This window comes from Myotis lucifugus, unplaced genomic scaffold (genome assembly GCF_000147115.1).
Source record: "Myotis lucifugus unplaced genomic scaffold, Myoluc2.0 scaffold_53, whole genome shotgun sequence".
Taxonomy (NCBI): Eukaryota; Metazoa; Chordata; class Mammalia; order Chiroptera; family Vespertilionidae; genus Myotis; species Myotis lucifugus.
This window is the reverse complement of record NW_005871101.1, coordinates 1,249,794-1,263,450: the sequence shown is the minus strand read 5'-3', so window position 1 is coordinate 1,263,450 and position 13,657 is coordinate 1,249,794. Positions and strand designations below refer to the sequence as shown.

Below are 13,657 nucleotides of genomic sequence, written 5' to 3'. Positions count from 1 at the left end.
AATCAGCATATCATGCTTTTATTATTATATACTAGGGGCCCAGGGCACAAACTTGTGCACCTTGAAAGGAATTGTGGGCCACGAGGTTGCAGTGGGCACAGGGGTGGGTCTTAGCCCATTGTCCGTCCCCCTACCCAACCACTCCAGCCATGGCCTGTCAGTCCCCTGTCTGATGGCAGCCTCACTCCTGTGCTGTCGCTCTCATGTGCTGATGGCCCCGGCCCCTCTCGCACCCACTGACAGCGCAGAGCAATTGGGTCTGGCGCCAGTAGCGGGTGCAAGCAGGGCTGGCGCTGACAGCGGGTGCGAGTGTAGGCTGCTGCCCCAGTCACCCCTCAGAAGCAGGGGGAGATAGAGAAGCCCTCAGGGGCAATCAGGGTCAGCAGCCACTGACTGGCACTGGATGATGGCAACTGGTACAAGTTGGGCCGGTGCCAGCAGCAAGCGTGAGTGCTGGGCAGGACTGCAGCATGTGGGTAGCAAAGAATTTTCAGAAATATTTTGGTTGATTTCATGAATGGGTTGCTTAGCAGGATACTAATTTTATTTTTTATTTTTAAAAAATATATTTTATTGATTTTTTACAGAGAGGAAGGGAGAGGGATAAAGAGTTAGAAACATCGATGAGAGAGAAACATCGATCAGCTGCCTCCTGCATACCCCCCACTGGGGATGTGCCCCCAACCAAGGTACATGCCCTTGACTGGAATCGAACCCGGGACCCTTTTGTCCGCAGGCCGACGCTCTATCCACTGAGCCAAACTGGTCAGGGCAGGATACTAATTTTAAACTCTTCCCCTGCTAAACAGAACACGATAGGAGCTAACTGAAATATCAATGGTTTGAAAAAAATCTTACTGGCAAAACAATTAGTAACAAAGGCAATAAAAATTGTGAGATGGTATTGACAGTCCAATTTTGAGGGATGGGTTTGCTGAGCTCCTGGGGCAGTGAGAACAGAGTGAACCATCTCTGAAACCGAAGCTTTTATTAGTTTTCAAAAGCAGAGTTAGGAAGGAGGGAAATGGCCACCCTCATTTGCAGGAAGGGAGGGGCTCATTTTGTGCTCATCAGTTTTCAAATACGACCACTAACACCAGAAGGGTTGAGACGGTGCTGTTGCATGTGTCTGTCCCGCGCCTTTCCCCAAATAGCTGAAAGCACTGCCCTTATACAGGGACACCTCTCACTGTGAAATCCAATCCTGGCAGATATAGTTCTAGAATCACGGTTGTGAACTTACTGCAAAAGCCTAGAGGTGAGGGAGTGGTCAGGGTGTCCGCAGACAGTGGGAGCTCAGCGTGTCTCAGTGAGCAAGGGACGAGTGAGGAGATAAGGAGCCATCTCGGAGTTAGGTTCCAGAAGGGTCACTGACCCCTGAGCCTAGACGACTGGGCCTGGGATGGGGCCAGTTTGAGGCCAACTCTAGAAAGTTCTCAGTAACAATTAAATGAAGGACTCTGCCCAGTCTCTGTAGCTCAGTGATTGAGTGTTGACCTATGAACCAGAAGATCAGGGTTTGATTCCCAGTCAGGGCACATGCCCAGGGTTGCTGGCTCGATCCCCAGTGTTGGGTGTGCAGGAGGCAGCTGATCAATGATTCTCTCTTACCATTGATGTTTCTATCTCTCTTTCCCCCTCTCCTGTCTGAAATCAATAAAAATACACATTAAAAATAATAATAAATGAAGGACTCATTTCAGGCCACGTAGCCCTTGCTTCCTAACCCTGTGTTCCCTCTGATTGATTACAGATTTGTTTAAAACTCACACCTTCTTGCAGAAGGTCAGCAATCTCCCATGTCTGGAGTCATCTTCAATGAGAACCAAAGTTTCCACATGTAAAATAATACCAGTAGTCTCTGGCATTCACTGAAATAATTTTTATTATATTCTTATATTACCGGAATCATTTCCATTTCTAGAAATAAACTCACTATAAAAAACTTAAGTTGATACTGGATAGCCTGACCTGGCCTAGTCCTAAATCCATTAATAGATTTAAAATGCTAGTTTCTCCATGACACATACACATAATACAAACCATTAAAATAGACAATGTCTGAGCCACACATACTGTCATTTCACGGAGTCCTGGTGGTTCACGTCCTGTATCTGGGAGACACGATTAGAGGAAGAAGAACCTGGAGAGGCGGCTGAGGCTGGGCCGGGCTCCGGTTCTACTGCAGTACAAGCAGTCAAGACAGACCCAGGCTTGGAGGCTCACCTAAAGCACTGTAGCCGAAGTCCGCGGGCAAACCGGCCTGCCTGGTACTCTTCTCCATCCATCACCGAAGGGACCGTCTCGGTGTCCTGCACAATGACTGCCACTTCACTGTCTCGCTTTCCCAGCATGCTTCGGTCATTGATGTTGGCAGAGCCTGTAGGAGAAACAGTGACGCTGAACAATCTTCTCTTCGAGGCAGACTCTGTCAGCTGTCCTCCCACTCGATTCTATCTTGCTAACAAAACCCTAATTGTGTTCAGGTCAGCAAGAGCTGCTGTGCTTTAGGGATGGGGGCCCTTCCCTAACCCAGGGGTGCATCTGGATCAGTCTAAGCCAGCAGTTATAATTTCATTCTTTTGGCCAGTGTTGGACTTAGATTGGGCCCTTGACATGATTCTAGGCCAGCGGTTCTCAACCTGTGGGTCGCGACCCCTTTGGGGGTTGAACGACCCTTTCACAGGGGTCGCCTAAGACAGTCAGAAAACACACACATATATATAATTACATATTATTTTTGTGATTAATCACTATGCTTTAATTATGTTCAATTTGTAACAATGAAATTGGGGGTCACCACAACATGAGGAACTGTATTAAAGGGTTGCAGCATTAGGAAGGTTGAGAACCACTGGTCTAGGCAGTGTGACATGAGGAAAAGTCTGCTAGGGGCTTCTGTGAAAGTTTTTTTGTTTTTTTCCTTTTCATAAACTGGGACAAGAACAGAATGCTGCTGCTTCCAGCCTTTGGCTATTCTGACGGAGCAGGTGGATGAGGATGTGATTCCTAGGCTGCTGCAGCCGTTTTGTAACCATGAGGAGACAGACAAGCTGGAGATGGCAGGGCAGAAAGAAGCAAGACCCTGGGTCTCTAAGTCACTGAATTAGCCAGCGCTAGAATGTTCTCACCTTCTGTTATGTAACAATACGTTTTCCTTATTGTTTCACACGCTTCTAGCTGGATTTTCTATTTTGTGGCTCAAAGGATTCTAACTGGTATAATCATTAAGCATATAAAGAATACAAGATATGCTTACCAGTTCAACTCAGTCAGTTTTGAGACTTAGACTCTGTAGACTTTAACTTATGATCATAGAATTATGAGTGTCAAAACCCAAGAGTACCTTCACAAGCAAGAGTCCACTCTCAATACAGATTACCGTCAGTGGCTCTGGGTTTTCCATTCTCTGGCCTCACTTGTGTGGCATGCCAACAGCTTCTGTATCAACTTTCTTCCAGCCTATTTTTAAATCCAAACGAGCTAAGAATGTTGACTCCCGTGTGAAGGGCAATTATTTTAATAGTTCAACCTGTGCTTGCTGCGTTCCTCAGCCTCGCATTCAGAAACCCCATCACATTTTCTGTGTTAATCACTGCAGATTCATTCTTTGAATCCTTGAGGTGTCCTAGAAACTACAGAAGGGCCTGACAGTTCTTTCTTCTTCTCGCTCCTCTTGCCCTAATCACATACTCCACTGCCTCGGGGGAGTGGGGCACTGGGGCACGGGCTAGCCCCTATGATGGGGACACTCAGGGTGTAAGGTGACAGCAGCCTGGCCCGAGCCCACCGGGAGGGATGTGGTACATGAGAAAAATCGGACCCATCTTGAGGAGACATCACTACCATTTGCACAAAGTTGTCATGTAGTTAATATGCAAATCTATGATAACTATGGATGCGAATGGAGCCCCACAGTGACCCTGGGTGACAGAGAAAGGATGGAGCACCTCACCAGACATTTAGGAGCACTACCGGAATGCTGTAAGGTGACTAGACAACCTTTGAAATAGTGTTTTGTTAGCAACCAAGAGTCCTTTATACATACACTTTTTGATTACACTAGAAAATGTACAGCTATATCTTTGGATTGGACAGTTGGCACAGCCTTAGTGTGGGCCAAGTCATTTAATCTTTCTCAGCTTTGCCTTTTATACATTGAGATCATAATGTCACTGTAAGAATTAAGTAAGGTCATGTGAAAGCACTTGTTAATCTATAAACGGCCCTACAAGTGTTAATTATTATTGGCATCATTATCAAATTCTTCTTAATGCTTTATAATGTCTGCACCAGAGAACATCGCCGTAGGAAAGGACAAGTAGCATTTTATCAGAGAAGCCTCCTCTCTGGGTTAATCACCCCTCACCCTGGTGTGTGAACTGCAGCGTGGAGAGGAACCAAGTTCCCACAGTGCACAGTGCTGCTTTGGGACTTCACTACCCCTGGCCTCCAGCAGAGGCCGCTCTCGGGCTGCATTGGGTGGCCATCACTGCTCTCCACTGTCAGGAAAACTGGGGATGGGAAGCCTCCTACACACACACACACACACACACACACACACACACACACACACGCACACACACACACACACGCGCGCACACACACACACGCGCGCTTTCATACCAGTCCCCCAGTCTCCCTCCCACCAAGGTGGGCCCTATTCCCAAAGAGAGAAACACATTCCTGGCATTCTGAGCTGGAATTCTTAGAGAGAGGAGTGGTTTTTCTATTTCCAGGGCTGATATGGAGTTACCCAGGCACTGACTCTCAACCACCCTGAGTAAGTGTTGGCTGCTATTTAATAGAAATGTGAAAAGGGGCTGAGAATATTTTAGATGAATGTAATGAGATACTGAAAAAAGAGATGTTTGTTGATGTAAATGCTACCTCTATTCTTGTTAAACGGTTCCACACTCTGAAAAGCAAATTCAGAACAGCAGATATAACATCATTCTACTTTATAACGTGGGAAAGGAGAGAGGGCGAGGCTCTAGAAAGTTACACGTTGAACTGTTAAGTAGGGGGAGTGAATTCTGGATAAGAAAAGGAGGACAAAAAGGGGAATTCTGACCTTTTGTTCCATACATGCCCTTAGAGTTTGCATTGTTTACAACAAATATGCGTTGTAGTCACGTAGTACTTTTTTGCAGTAACTACAATCTCTTATTTTCATTGGGATATTGGCTTGATATTTAAAACCACTTAATTTTTAGAAAATTGTATTTTCTAAGTCTCATAATATTAAGGAACTTTTTAAAACATGTGAAATACAACAAAATACAAAGGAGTATATGAAAAAATATATATCTTTGGAGTACTAAATCATCACTGAATTTAACACCCAGGCTGAAAAACAGAACCTTACCACATCCCGGAAGCCCTCAGGTGTCTCCCATGCATGCCCTTCCCTCTCCAAGAGGGAAACTTTCTAGAGAATTTGCTGCTCATGAGGTTCTGCATGCTTTTAGTTTATATAAAGGGAATCCTATGTAATCTTTTGAGATTTGCATCTTTTGTTCAATAGTATGTCTTTGGGATTTATCTGTGCATAATTTTAATCATGATTTTCCTTGAGTGAACACACCAGGACTGATTCATTCTATGTTGGTGGGCGGTTGGCTGTGTCTGAGTTTTGCTGTGAAGCCCAGTTATGCTCTAATACAGTGCGTGTATGTCTTCTGGTGCACACACATGAGTGTTTACCTGGGCTCTGTCCTCAGGACTGGAGACCTGGTGCTCCACAGCCTTGCCAATACTTGGATTGCATGGCTTTCTAATTTTGGCTAATTGGTATTTTTAAAAACTATTACATTAATGATGATGGACATCTTTTGTATATTTATGGGTGTCATATATGTCCTCTTTGGTGCTTTTCTACTACAGTTCCTTTGCCCATTTTACCTTGGATGTTGTCTTTTCTGACTGACTTATAGGAGTCTTTATTGGTTTGGATTATTAACTGTGCTGCAAATATCTATTTTCAGTTTGTGGTTTATCTTTTTATTCTCTTTATGGGATCTTTTAATGAATACAGCTTCTGAATTTTAATGTAGCTGGATTTATCCATCTTTTCCTTTGTGCCTTTTTCATATTTTGTTTCAGAAATTGTGAATCCTCCGGTGGTAGGCAGGATAATGGCCCTGAGGGATTTGTTTAATGTAAAAGCCTGTGGATTTGTTGTGTTTCATGGCAAAGGGGAATTAAGATTGCTAATCAACTGACCCTAAAATAGGGAGACTACCTTGCATTAGCTGGGTGAGTCTAATTTAATCACTGGGGTCCTTAAAGCAGAGGGGGTTCAGGGGGAGATTACAGCAGAATGGGTTGAAAGTTTTGGGAACTTTCAGAGAGATGGAACATAGCTGCCTTCAGAGATGGAGAAAGGGGGTCATGAATGTGGGCCGCCTCTGGAAGCTGGAAAAGAAAATGGCTTCCCTCGGAGCCTCCAGGAAGGAAGACGGCCCTGCCAACACCCTGATGGCAGCCCAGTGAGACCCATGTTGGGCTCCTAACCTACAGAACAATAAGTGTGTGCTGTTTGAAGCCACTAAGTATGTGGCCATGTGTTACCGCCACAAAAGACACGGAATTCACCAACGTGCCCTATTTTAGCTTATTAAAGGACAACTGATTCTTCCATTGAACCCACATCAGCTCTTCTGTCCTTCCACCCACTTGTGTTCCCTGTGTGTCCAGTTCAGAAGCTCTTAGCTTGGACTGTACATGAGCATCGCCTAGGCAGCGTTTAAAAATACTGGTGTCATCGAACTCGTTTGGCTCAGTGGATAGAGCGTCGGCCTGCGGACTCAAGGGTCCCAGGTTCGATTCCGGTCGGGGGCATGTACTGTGGTTGCGGGCACGTCCCTGGTGGGGGGTGTGCAGGAGGCAGCTGATCGATCTCTCTCATCAATGTTTCTGACTCTCTGTCCCTCTTCCTTCTTCTCTGTAAAAAATCAATAAAATATATTTTTTAAAAAATAAAAATAAATAAAAATAAAAATACTGGTGCCAAAAACAACAACACCTTGATGTCTGGGCTCCACACCAGACCAAATAATCACAATTTCTGCAAGTAGAAACCAGCCATTAGTATTTTGCAATACCATCCATCCCTTCATCTATCCTTTTTTTTTGGAGGGGCGGGGGGAAGAGGTTGGTGAATCTAGTTTAAGGTAACTTGCAGACTTGAATAAACTTCCCCCTAAATGATATGTTTTCTTAAAGCTCCCCAGGCAATTCTAATGCAGCCAGGGTTGAGACCCACCAGACTAGATCCAGTGTAATCTCCCTTTACTGGGGCAGCCCTTCAACTACAGCCACTCACCTACCCACCCTGACCTTCCTGCTCAGGTTCTGCACTACCCACGTGGATGCTCTGGTGTCAGGTGGAAAGAATACCCGCCACCCCTCCAGCCCAGGAGGGCTGCAGGGCAGCAGCAACATCCGATTCCTGCTGTACGTCTCCCTACTGTGCTCTGCAGTGAATCAGTGAACACTAAAATATCATTTCACCTCGTCAACTGATCCGATTCCTGCTGTATGTCTCCCTTCTGTGCTCTGCAGTGGATCAGTGAACACTAAAACATCACTTTGTCAGCCAGGTAGAGTTAAATTATATGTAAGGACAGCCTCGTGTTTAGGAAAGCAAATAAATGTTAACTCGGTTCAGTGACAATATTGAGATGGATTAGAAAACTGGATTTGGACACAGGCTTCATAACCAGCAGGTCACCCAGGCCAACAGATAATGAAAGCTATGAGTATACACACAAGAGACCTTCAATGGGAGGAAACAAGTATTTCCTCATGAGGAAAAAGCGAGGGTGAACAATTACTCGTTTTTCTTAGGTCAATTATCCAATAATTCTGGCATACGTTTCCCATGTTAGAAAATTTAATCATGGATCACTTTAACTTCTTTTAAGCTTTTAGATACTTGCTTAATCCTGTTCAATATTCTTCACATAACTTCTCAAACACCTCTCTGAGAATTCCCAATGTTGTTCTCTGTGTTATGAACTTAAACAGGCTGATGTGTGTGAGAGCAGCAACAACAATGTTGCTTGGTCTTAGAGTCTCCACTGAGATAAAAGAAACAGAAGCACCTTTGGAATTTTCCAGGGGAATCTGTGGTGCCCTTGAGGAAGGAGAGACAGAAACCCAGTCCCTGAAGACTAACGTAGGACCCCTTCACACTCCCCAGGCCACACCTTCTGTTTCTACAGGGTGGACAGCAATTATGGGCAACATTGATCTGTTACTGTTGGCCTGAATAAACTGTAGCCTTTTGGGGGTTCAGAGACCTTTCTAGAAAATAAGTCAATTAAAAAAACTCAGCCAACCTAGTGAACTGATGGCTCTGCTACTGCAAACTACTCTGCAGGGATCCTTTATGTAAAACAAAGCCGGTTGCCAGCCCACATGACCTTTACAGGTACAATATTTACAGCGGTCATTTTTTACTCCCAGAGTTCTGAAGTCTTTCTAAAGACATCCAGTGAACTTTATTTCACTTTGTTTGTTTTTCCATTTCAGCAAACATCAGCATTTCCCCTTCCTACTGCCATTGCCGAATTTAATATAAATATATTCTGAGATGGCTTCTGAAGAGCAAGGCCAGAGTAGGTGTGGGAAATAAGAGAAACCCTGTTATGGGGGAAACGGGGGAGGAAATAAATCCCTACAGTGCTCTGGTCCCTATAGAGCAAGGGATCAGTGACACAAAACATTTTTCTTAAATGTCCTTGTATACGTATAAAAAGTGTGTGTGTGTGTGTGTGTGTACCTGTGTGCACGCACATGTGAGACCACACTGTGGTCTATACATTTTCTAACTTCAGAAAAAATATTTTTTTCTTTCTTTTCAAATCATGTTCCAGGTAAGACAGTCTCATTAGTACTAGATAAGAGATTCCCCCCTGCTTTTTACAGTGGAGGATAAACATATTTATTGCCAAAACATTTCAAAACACTCCAAAACATTTAGTTTCTTAAAGAATAGGGAAGCATCTGACAACAGCTGAAAAACTCCATTTAAAACAGATGAGCAGAATCCTCAACAGTGGGACACACTGTATATCTAAGTAACATCTCCACCCTTGTCAACTCACTTACCTGGGTGATTATTAATACTGTTTCTCATCCTGCCCTTTCCGTGTATGTGTAACATCATATTTGAAAGCAAAACAATTCAAGGATGGGAAAACAAAGCTTTCCATGTGTATGCAACAACAAAGCTGAACACCCATCCCTCTGGGCAGGTTGATCTAATCTGGTAGAATACACAACCAGTAACTGTCTCTGAATCTGCTGGTGGGGAACAATGTTGGAAATTCTCAGAGAGGCTTTTGAGAAGTTATGTGAACAGAACTCTGTTGTGTATCCTTGACAAGAAAAGACTGCAGACCTTAGTCTGGGGTGCATCATATGATTACTTCCCAATTTCCCCTAACCACCTTACACCAGCAAAGCTGGTCCCCTCTGCACCCTGGTTAATGACACCCAAAACAGACTCTAGGGGAAAAACAGAATGCACAGAGGCAACAATATTTTCATATCCTTCCAATTCTGACTCTTGCACAACTTCAGAGCTGTGAAAACGGTTAGGTGGGTGTGGTGCAAACACATACAAATTACCATCAGGTACTCATTTCCTCCCCATTTCTCCCCCGTCCATTCCCAAAATGTAGGTACTTGGATTCAATAAAAATAAGGGGACAGTAAAGAATGAAAGAGAGCAGGCCAATTATTGCACTGCTGGGTCAAACTGCTGCCCTTGGATACTGTAATTTGCACAATGGCCATTTAATTGCTCTGTGCCTGTGTTTCTTCATGGATAAAAACAGGGATTAGAAAGGTTGTATGCAAAAAAGACTGCTCCAGAAATGTTTTAGATAGTATGTTACTGTCTCTCTCAACTGCAAAGGAAGCTTGGGAGGAATAGAAAGAGAGGTTTTTGCATGATATAAGTCAACTAGCAAGAAACACAATTAAGGACTTGTATGCACGCATATTAGCATAACCAATGGACACAGACACTGGGGCGGTGGGGGCTTGCCTGGGGTGGGAATGGCTGGGGTGGGGCAGTCAACTGGGGAAAAAGGAGACATATGTAAAACTTTAGACGATAAAAAAAATATTAAAAAAGAAACAATTAGAGACCATCTACTTACCAATAATAACAGTGTTGTCATCAGCAATTAGCAACTTGCTGTGGACATAGATGAGCTCAGTGACTAGGTTTCCTTCAAGCTCTGCATGTGTTCTAAGACCACAGAATGATATATAATTTATCCACTGATTGCCAACTGTAAGTTTAAAAAGAAATGACTACAATTACTATAGCCAAGCTCAATAAAGGCACACTACATTTTATCAAAGCAAATATACTACTTAAATAGACTGTTAAGAATAGATGGTGTAATGTGTGTGTGAATGTGTGCGTGTAATTTCAGAACTCGCTCAGGATCTATTTTTGCTATCTGGAGAATTTTACACTGTTGACTTGGTGCATATAGATTAAAAATCATACTGAAGTGCTTTCTGTATCTTCCCTTTGCTGAGGCAATCCAAAAATATATTTAAGCATGAACATTTTACTTTAATGATTTGGTGAGTAACTACTTAGTGTTGATCATTAAAACTGAGCCAGAGCGGATAACCCAAGACTCCGGTGTGACATTGGCATCTATCTTGGTGGACACCTGCTACTGTTTAAATCAGATGCACGCTGAGTGCCCAAACTACCTGATGTATGCATCGTTTGTAGCATATTCAGCACAAAGAAGCAGTTAAATTTTACAGACTTTGGGTAAATAAAAATGTTGGCAATTAAATAACACTCCTCCTTCTAAATTATTACAATTAGGACATGAAAGGAATCCTGGCTACATTGGGAGACTTTCCTTCAGAGCAAGCAGAGCCAGGTTTGTACTTTAATACATTGCCCTCTCATCATGTGAGGGCCATTCATGTGATACGAAATGCATTCCATACCAAGCTAACCCATAACCACTGTTCTGACCTGAGTGGCAGCCACAAGATTGTATGAACCCTCCCCCACAGAGCAGTTGTCTTAGATGAGCAAAGTCTGATACTATAATAAATAAAGTGGAACCAAGCCATCACAAATTCTAATAGAAAGAGAATGTAAATCTTTTTTTGTAAGCATCTAAAGCACTTTAATAGAACCAATGGAGTTCATATTCCATTTACTGAAGTTTCCACATATTACTAATGTTTTCTATTTTACTGCTGATGTTATTCAGTGTTTCTATTACATATGGGTATCTTGGAGAGAAGTTCTTTCACAGGTTGTATACAGAGATTCCTCCACTTGCAGATAACCTTTCCCCCACCTCTATGGGTGATCTTGCAGCTGTGTTTGCCAGGAGTTGATGTGCTGGTGTTCCAGTACATCGTGTGTGGGAGATGCATTTCCAAACAGTTTCATGTGAAGGAGATTTTTGCAAATAAATTTTTCTCCATTTGTTACGTTTCTATTTGGAAAGATGTTCTGTACAAGCACGGCCTCCTCCTTGAACCAGAGAGAGGAGCATTTCCTCTTTGAAGCCCTTCATGCCCATAAAATTCCTGGAAAATCTTCCTAATATAATGCCAAATATATTCTTTTATGAACATTTATCTAATCCTCCATTTTGCCTACTGTTGCAGAGGTATTACGCAGCTTTGTATCCCTAATCCTTGCATAGTACTAACGAAGTCGAATAAACGGGTGAGGAGATGAATGGGTAAACAGGTGGCAGCTAGTATTTCATCTTTTGGTTTCTCTGTATCATCTACTTTCCTGCAGTTGGCTCATGATCTAGAATCTAAAATTATAAGACATAAAGCAGCTTTTTAAAAGAGTCACGGAGCAAATCCTGTGCTAAAATAAACATTTTTGCAGTAAGTTCCCATAAAATATCCACATTGAGCAATAAAGTAGACCAATGCTTCTCAGTGTGTAGAAAGACCACCTGTGGGGGGTCCAGTAAAAGCAGAATCCTGGGACCCTCCTCAGAGGTTCTGATTCAATAGAAATCTATAATTCAAGTGTCCTAGGGGATCTCATTCCTTGTAGGACACTGCCATAGAGCCTTGGCCTTTATAGACTGAAGATTAGTGTACACACTCAGAAAACAATACAGTATGACCATGGGAGATGCATTCTAGGGGTGTGAGTCTGCTCAATATGAGGAAGCCCATTAGTATAATACACAATATTGATCAATCTAGGGAGAAGAATCTATGATTATCTCAAGAGATGCTGAAAAATTTTTGACACAATTCAGCACCCACTTTTTTCATTAATGAAAAACCATGAAAAAAATAGGAAATACCGAATACTTTATTAACATGCTTCAAAATATATAACATGGGTTATATATGTATAATATATATGTACATCTATGTATGTGTGTATATATTACCTTGGAGGTATTAGCCAATGCATTTAGACAAAAGAAATCACATAAGAAGTAAAACCACCTCCCATTTATAGATAATATAATTGTATTCTTGGAGAATCAATGATAAAACTCTCTCAAACAATAAAAGAATAAGCATGCTAGAATATAAATTAACATGTAGCTCCACACACACAAATAATAACCAGTCAGAGGATATAATCATAGATAAAATCTCACAACAAAGGAGATAGAACACTTAAAGATAAACTTAGCAATAAATATGTAAAAATTTTTATGAAGAAAAAATTTAAACACTATTGAAAGATAATAGTCTATTCTTGAACAAATGAAAAGACATCCCTTGTTCTGGGATAAATCAATGCAATATTTAAAAAGTGCTAACTCTCTTTAAATTAATTTATAAATTTAGTATAATTTCAGTAGAGATACCAACACATTTTTATGGAGCTAGAAAACCTGATAAGATAGTTTATATGGAAAAAATAAACATTCAAGGATGGTTATTAATAAAACTAGAAAAGAAAAGCTATGACAGAGCAGTAATCCTATTCGATATTAACACATCTACCAAGTCTATATAATTAACACAGTTCAGAACCGGCCCATAAATAGACAGCTGAACCTGAGAATGGAATAGAAAGTCCAGAAATAGATCCAAGTACATATGGAAATTTTGCATATGTACATAAAGGCTGCATCTCAAATGACTAGGAAATGATCTATATATATAAAAGCCTAAGCAACCCTTTGACTGCCTGACTGTCTGACCCTCTGACTGGTAGCTATGATGCGCACTGACCACCATGGGGCAGACACTCAACACAGGAGCAGAAACCATAGGCATGAAAACATGGAACAGACTGATGAGTCTCAGAGGGAAGGGGGTTAGGGGAAGGATGGGAAGAGATTAAATAAAGATCTTATATGCATACTAGAGGCCCCGTGCACGGATTTATGCACCAGTGGGGTCCCTCGGCCTAGCCTGTGGGGATTGGCCGAAACCTGCTCTCCAACAACCCCTGAGGGGTCCTGGATTGCAAGAGGGTGCAGGCCAGGCTGAGGGACCCTGCCAGGCACGAATAAAGGACTAGTTTTTACATAAAGAACTAGGAGTTTTAAATAAAGAGTGCTAGTATGATTGCATTTGTATTTGAAAAAGATAATAATTATATTTTTACCTCACACCAATCACAAAAATAAACTCCAAATTGATCAGAGATAGA

At 42.3% G+C, this 13,657-nt stretch overlaps 1 protein-coding gene across 1 annotated transcript in view; it reads right to left on the bottom strand.

The window, feature by feature from the left end:
• Positions 1 to 2,078: 2,078 nt before the first annotated feature.
• Positions 2,079 to 13,657, bottom strand: part of PLD1 (phospholipase D1) — a 131,001-nt gene continuing 119,422 nt past the window's right edge. The window contains exons 24-25 of the mRNA XM_023753885.1: positions 10,176 to 10,310; positions 2,079 to 2,380 (exon numbers count right to left, since the gene is read on the bottom strand). Of these exons, the coding sequence (XP_023609653.1) occupies positions 2,223 to 2,380; positions 10,176 to 10,310 (293 nt within the window). The 3' untranslated portion in view covers positions 2,079 to 2,222. The remainder of the gene's footprint in view (positions 2,381 to 10,175; positions 10,311 to 13,657) is intronic.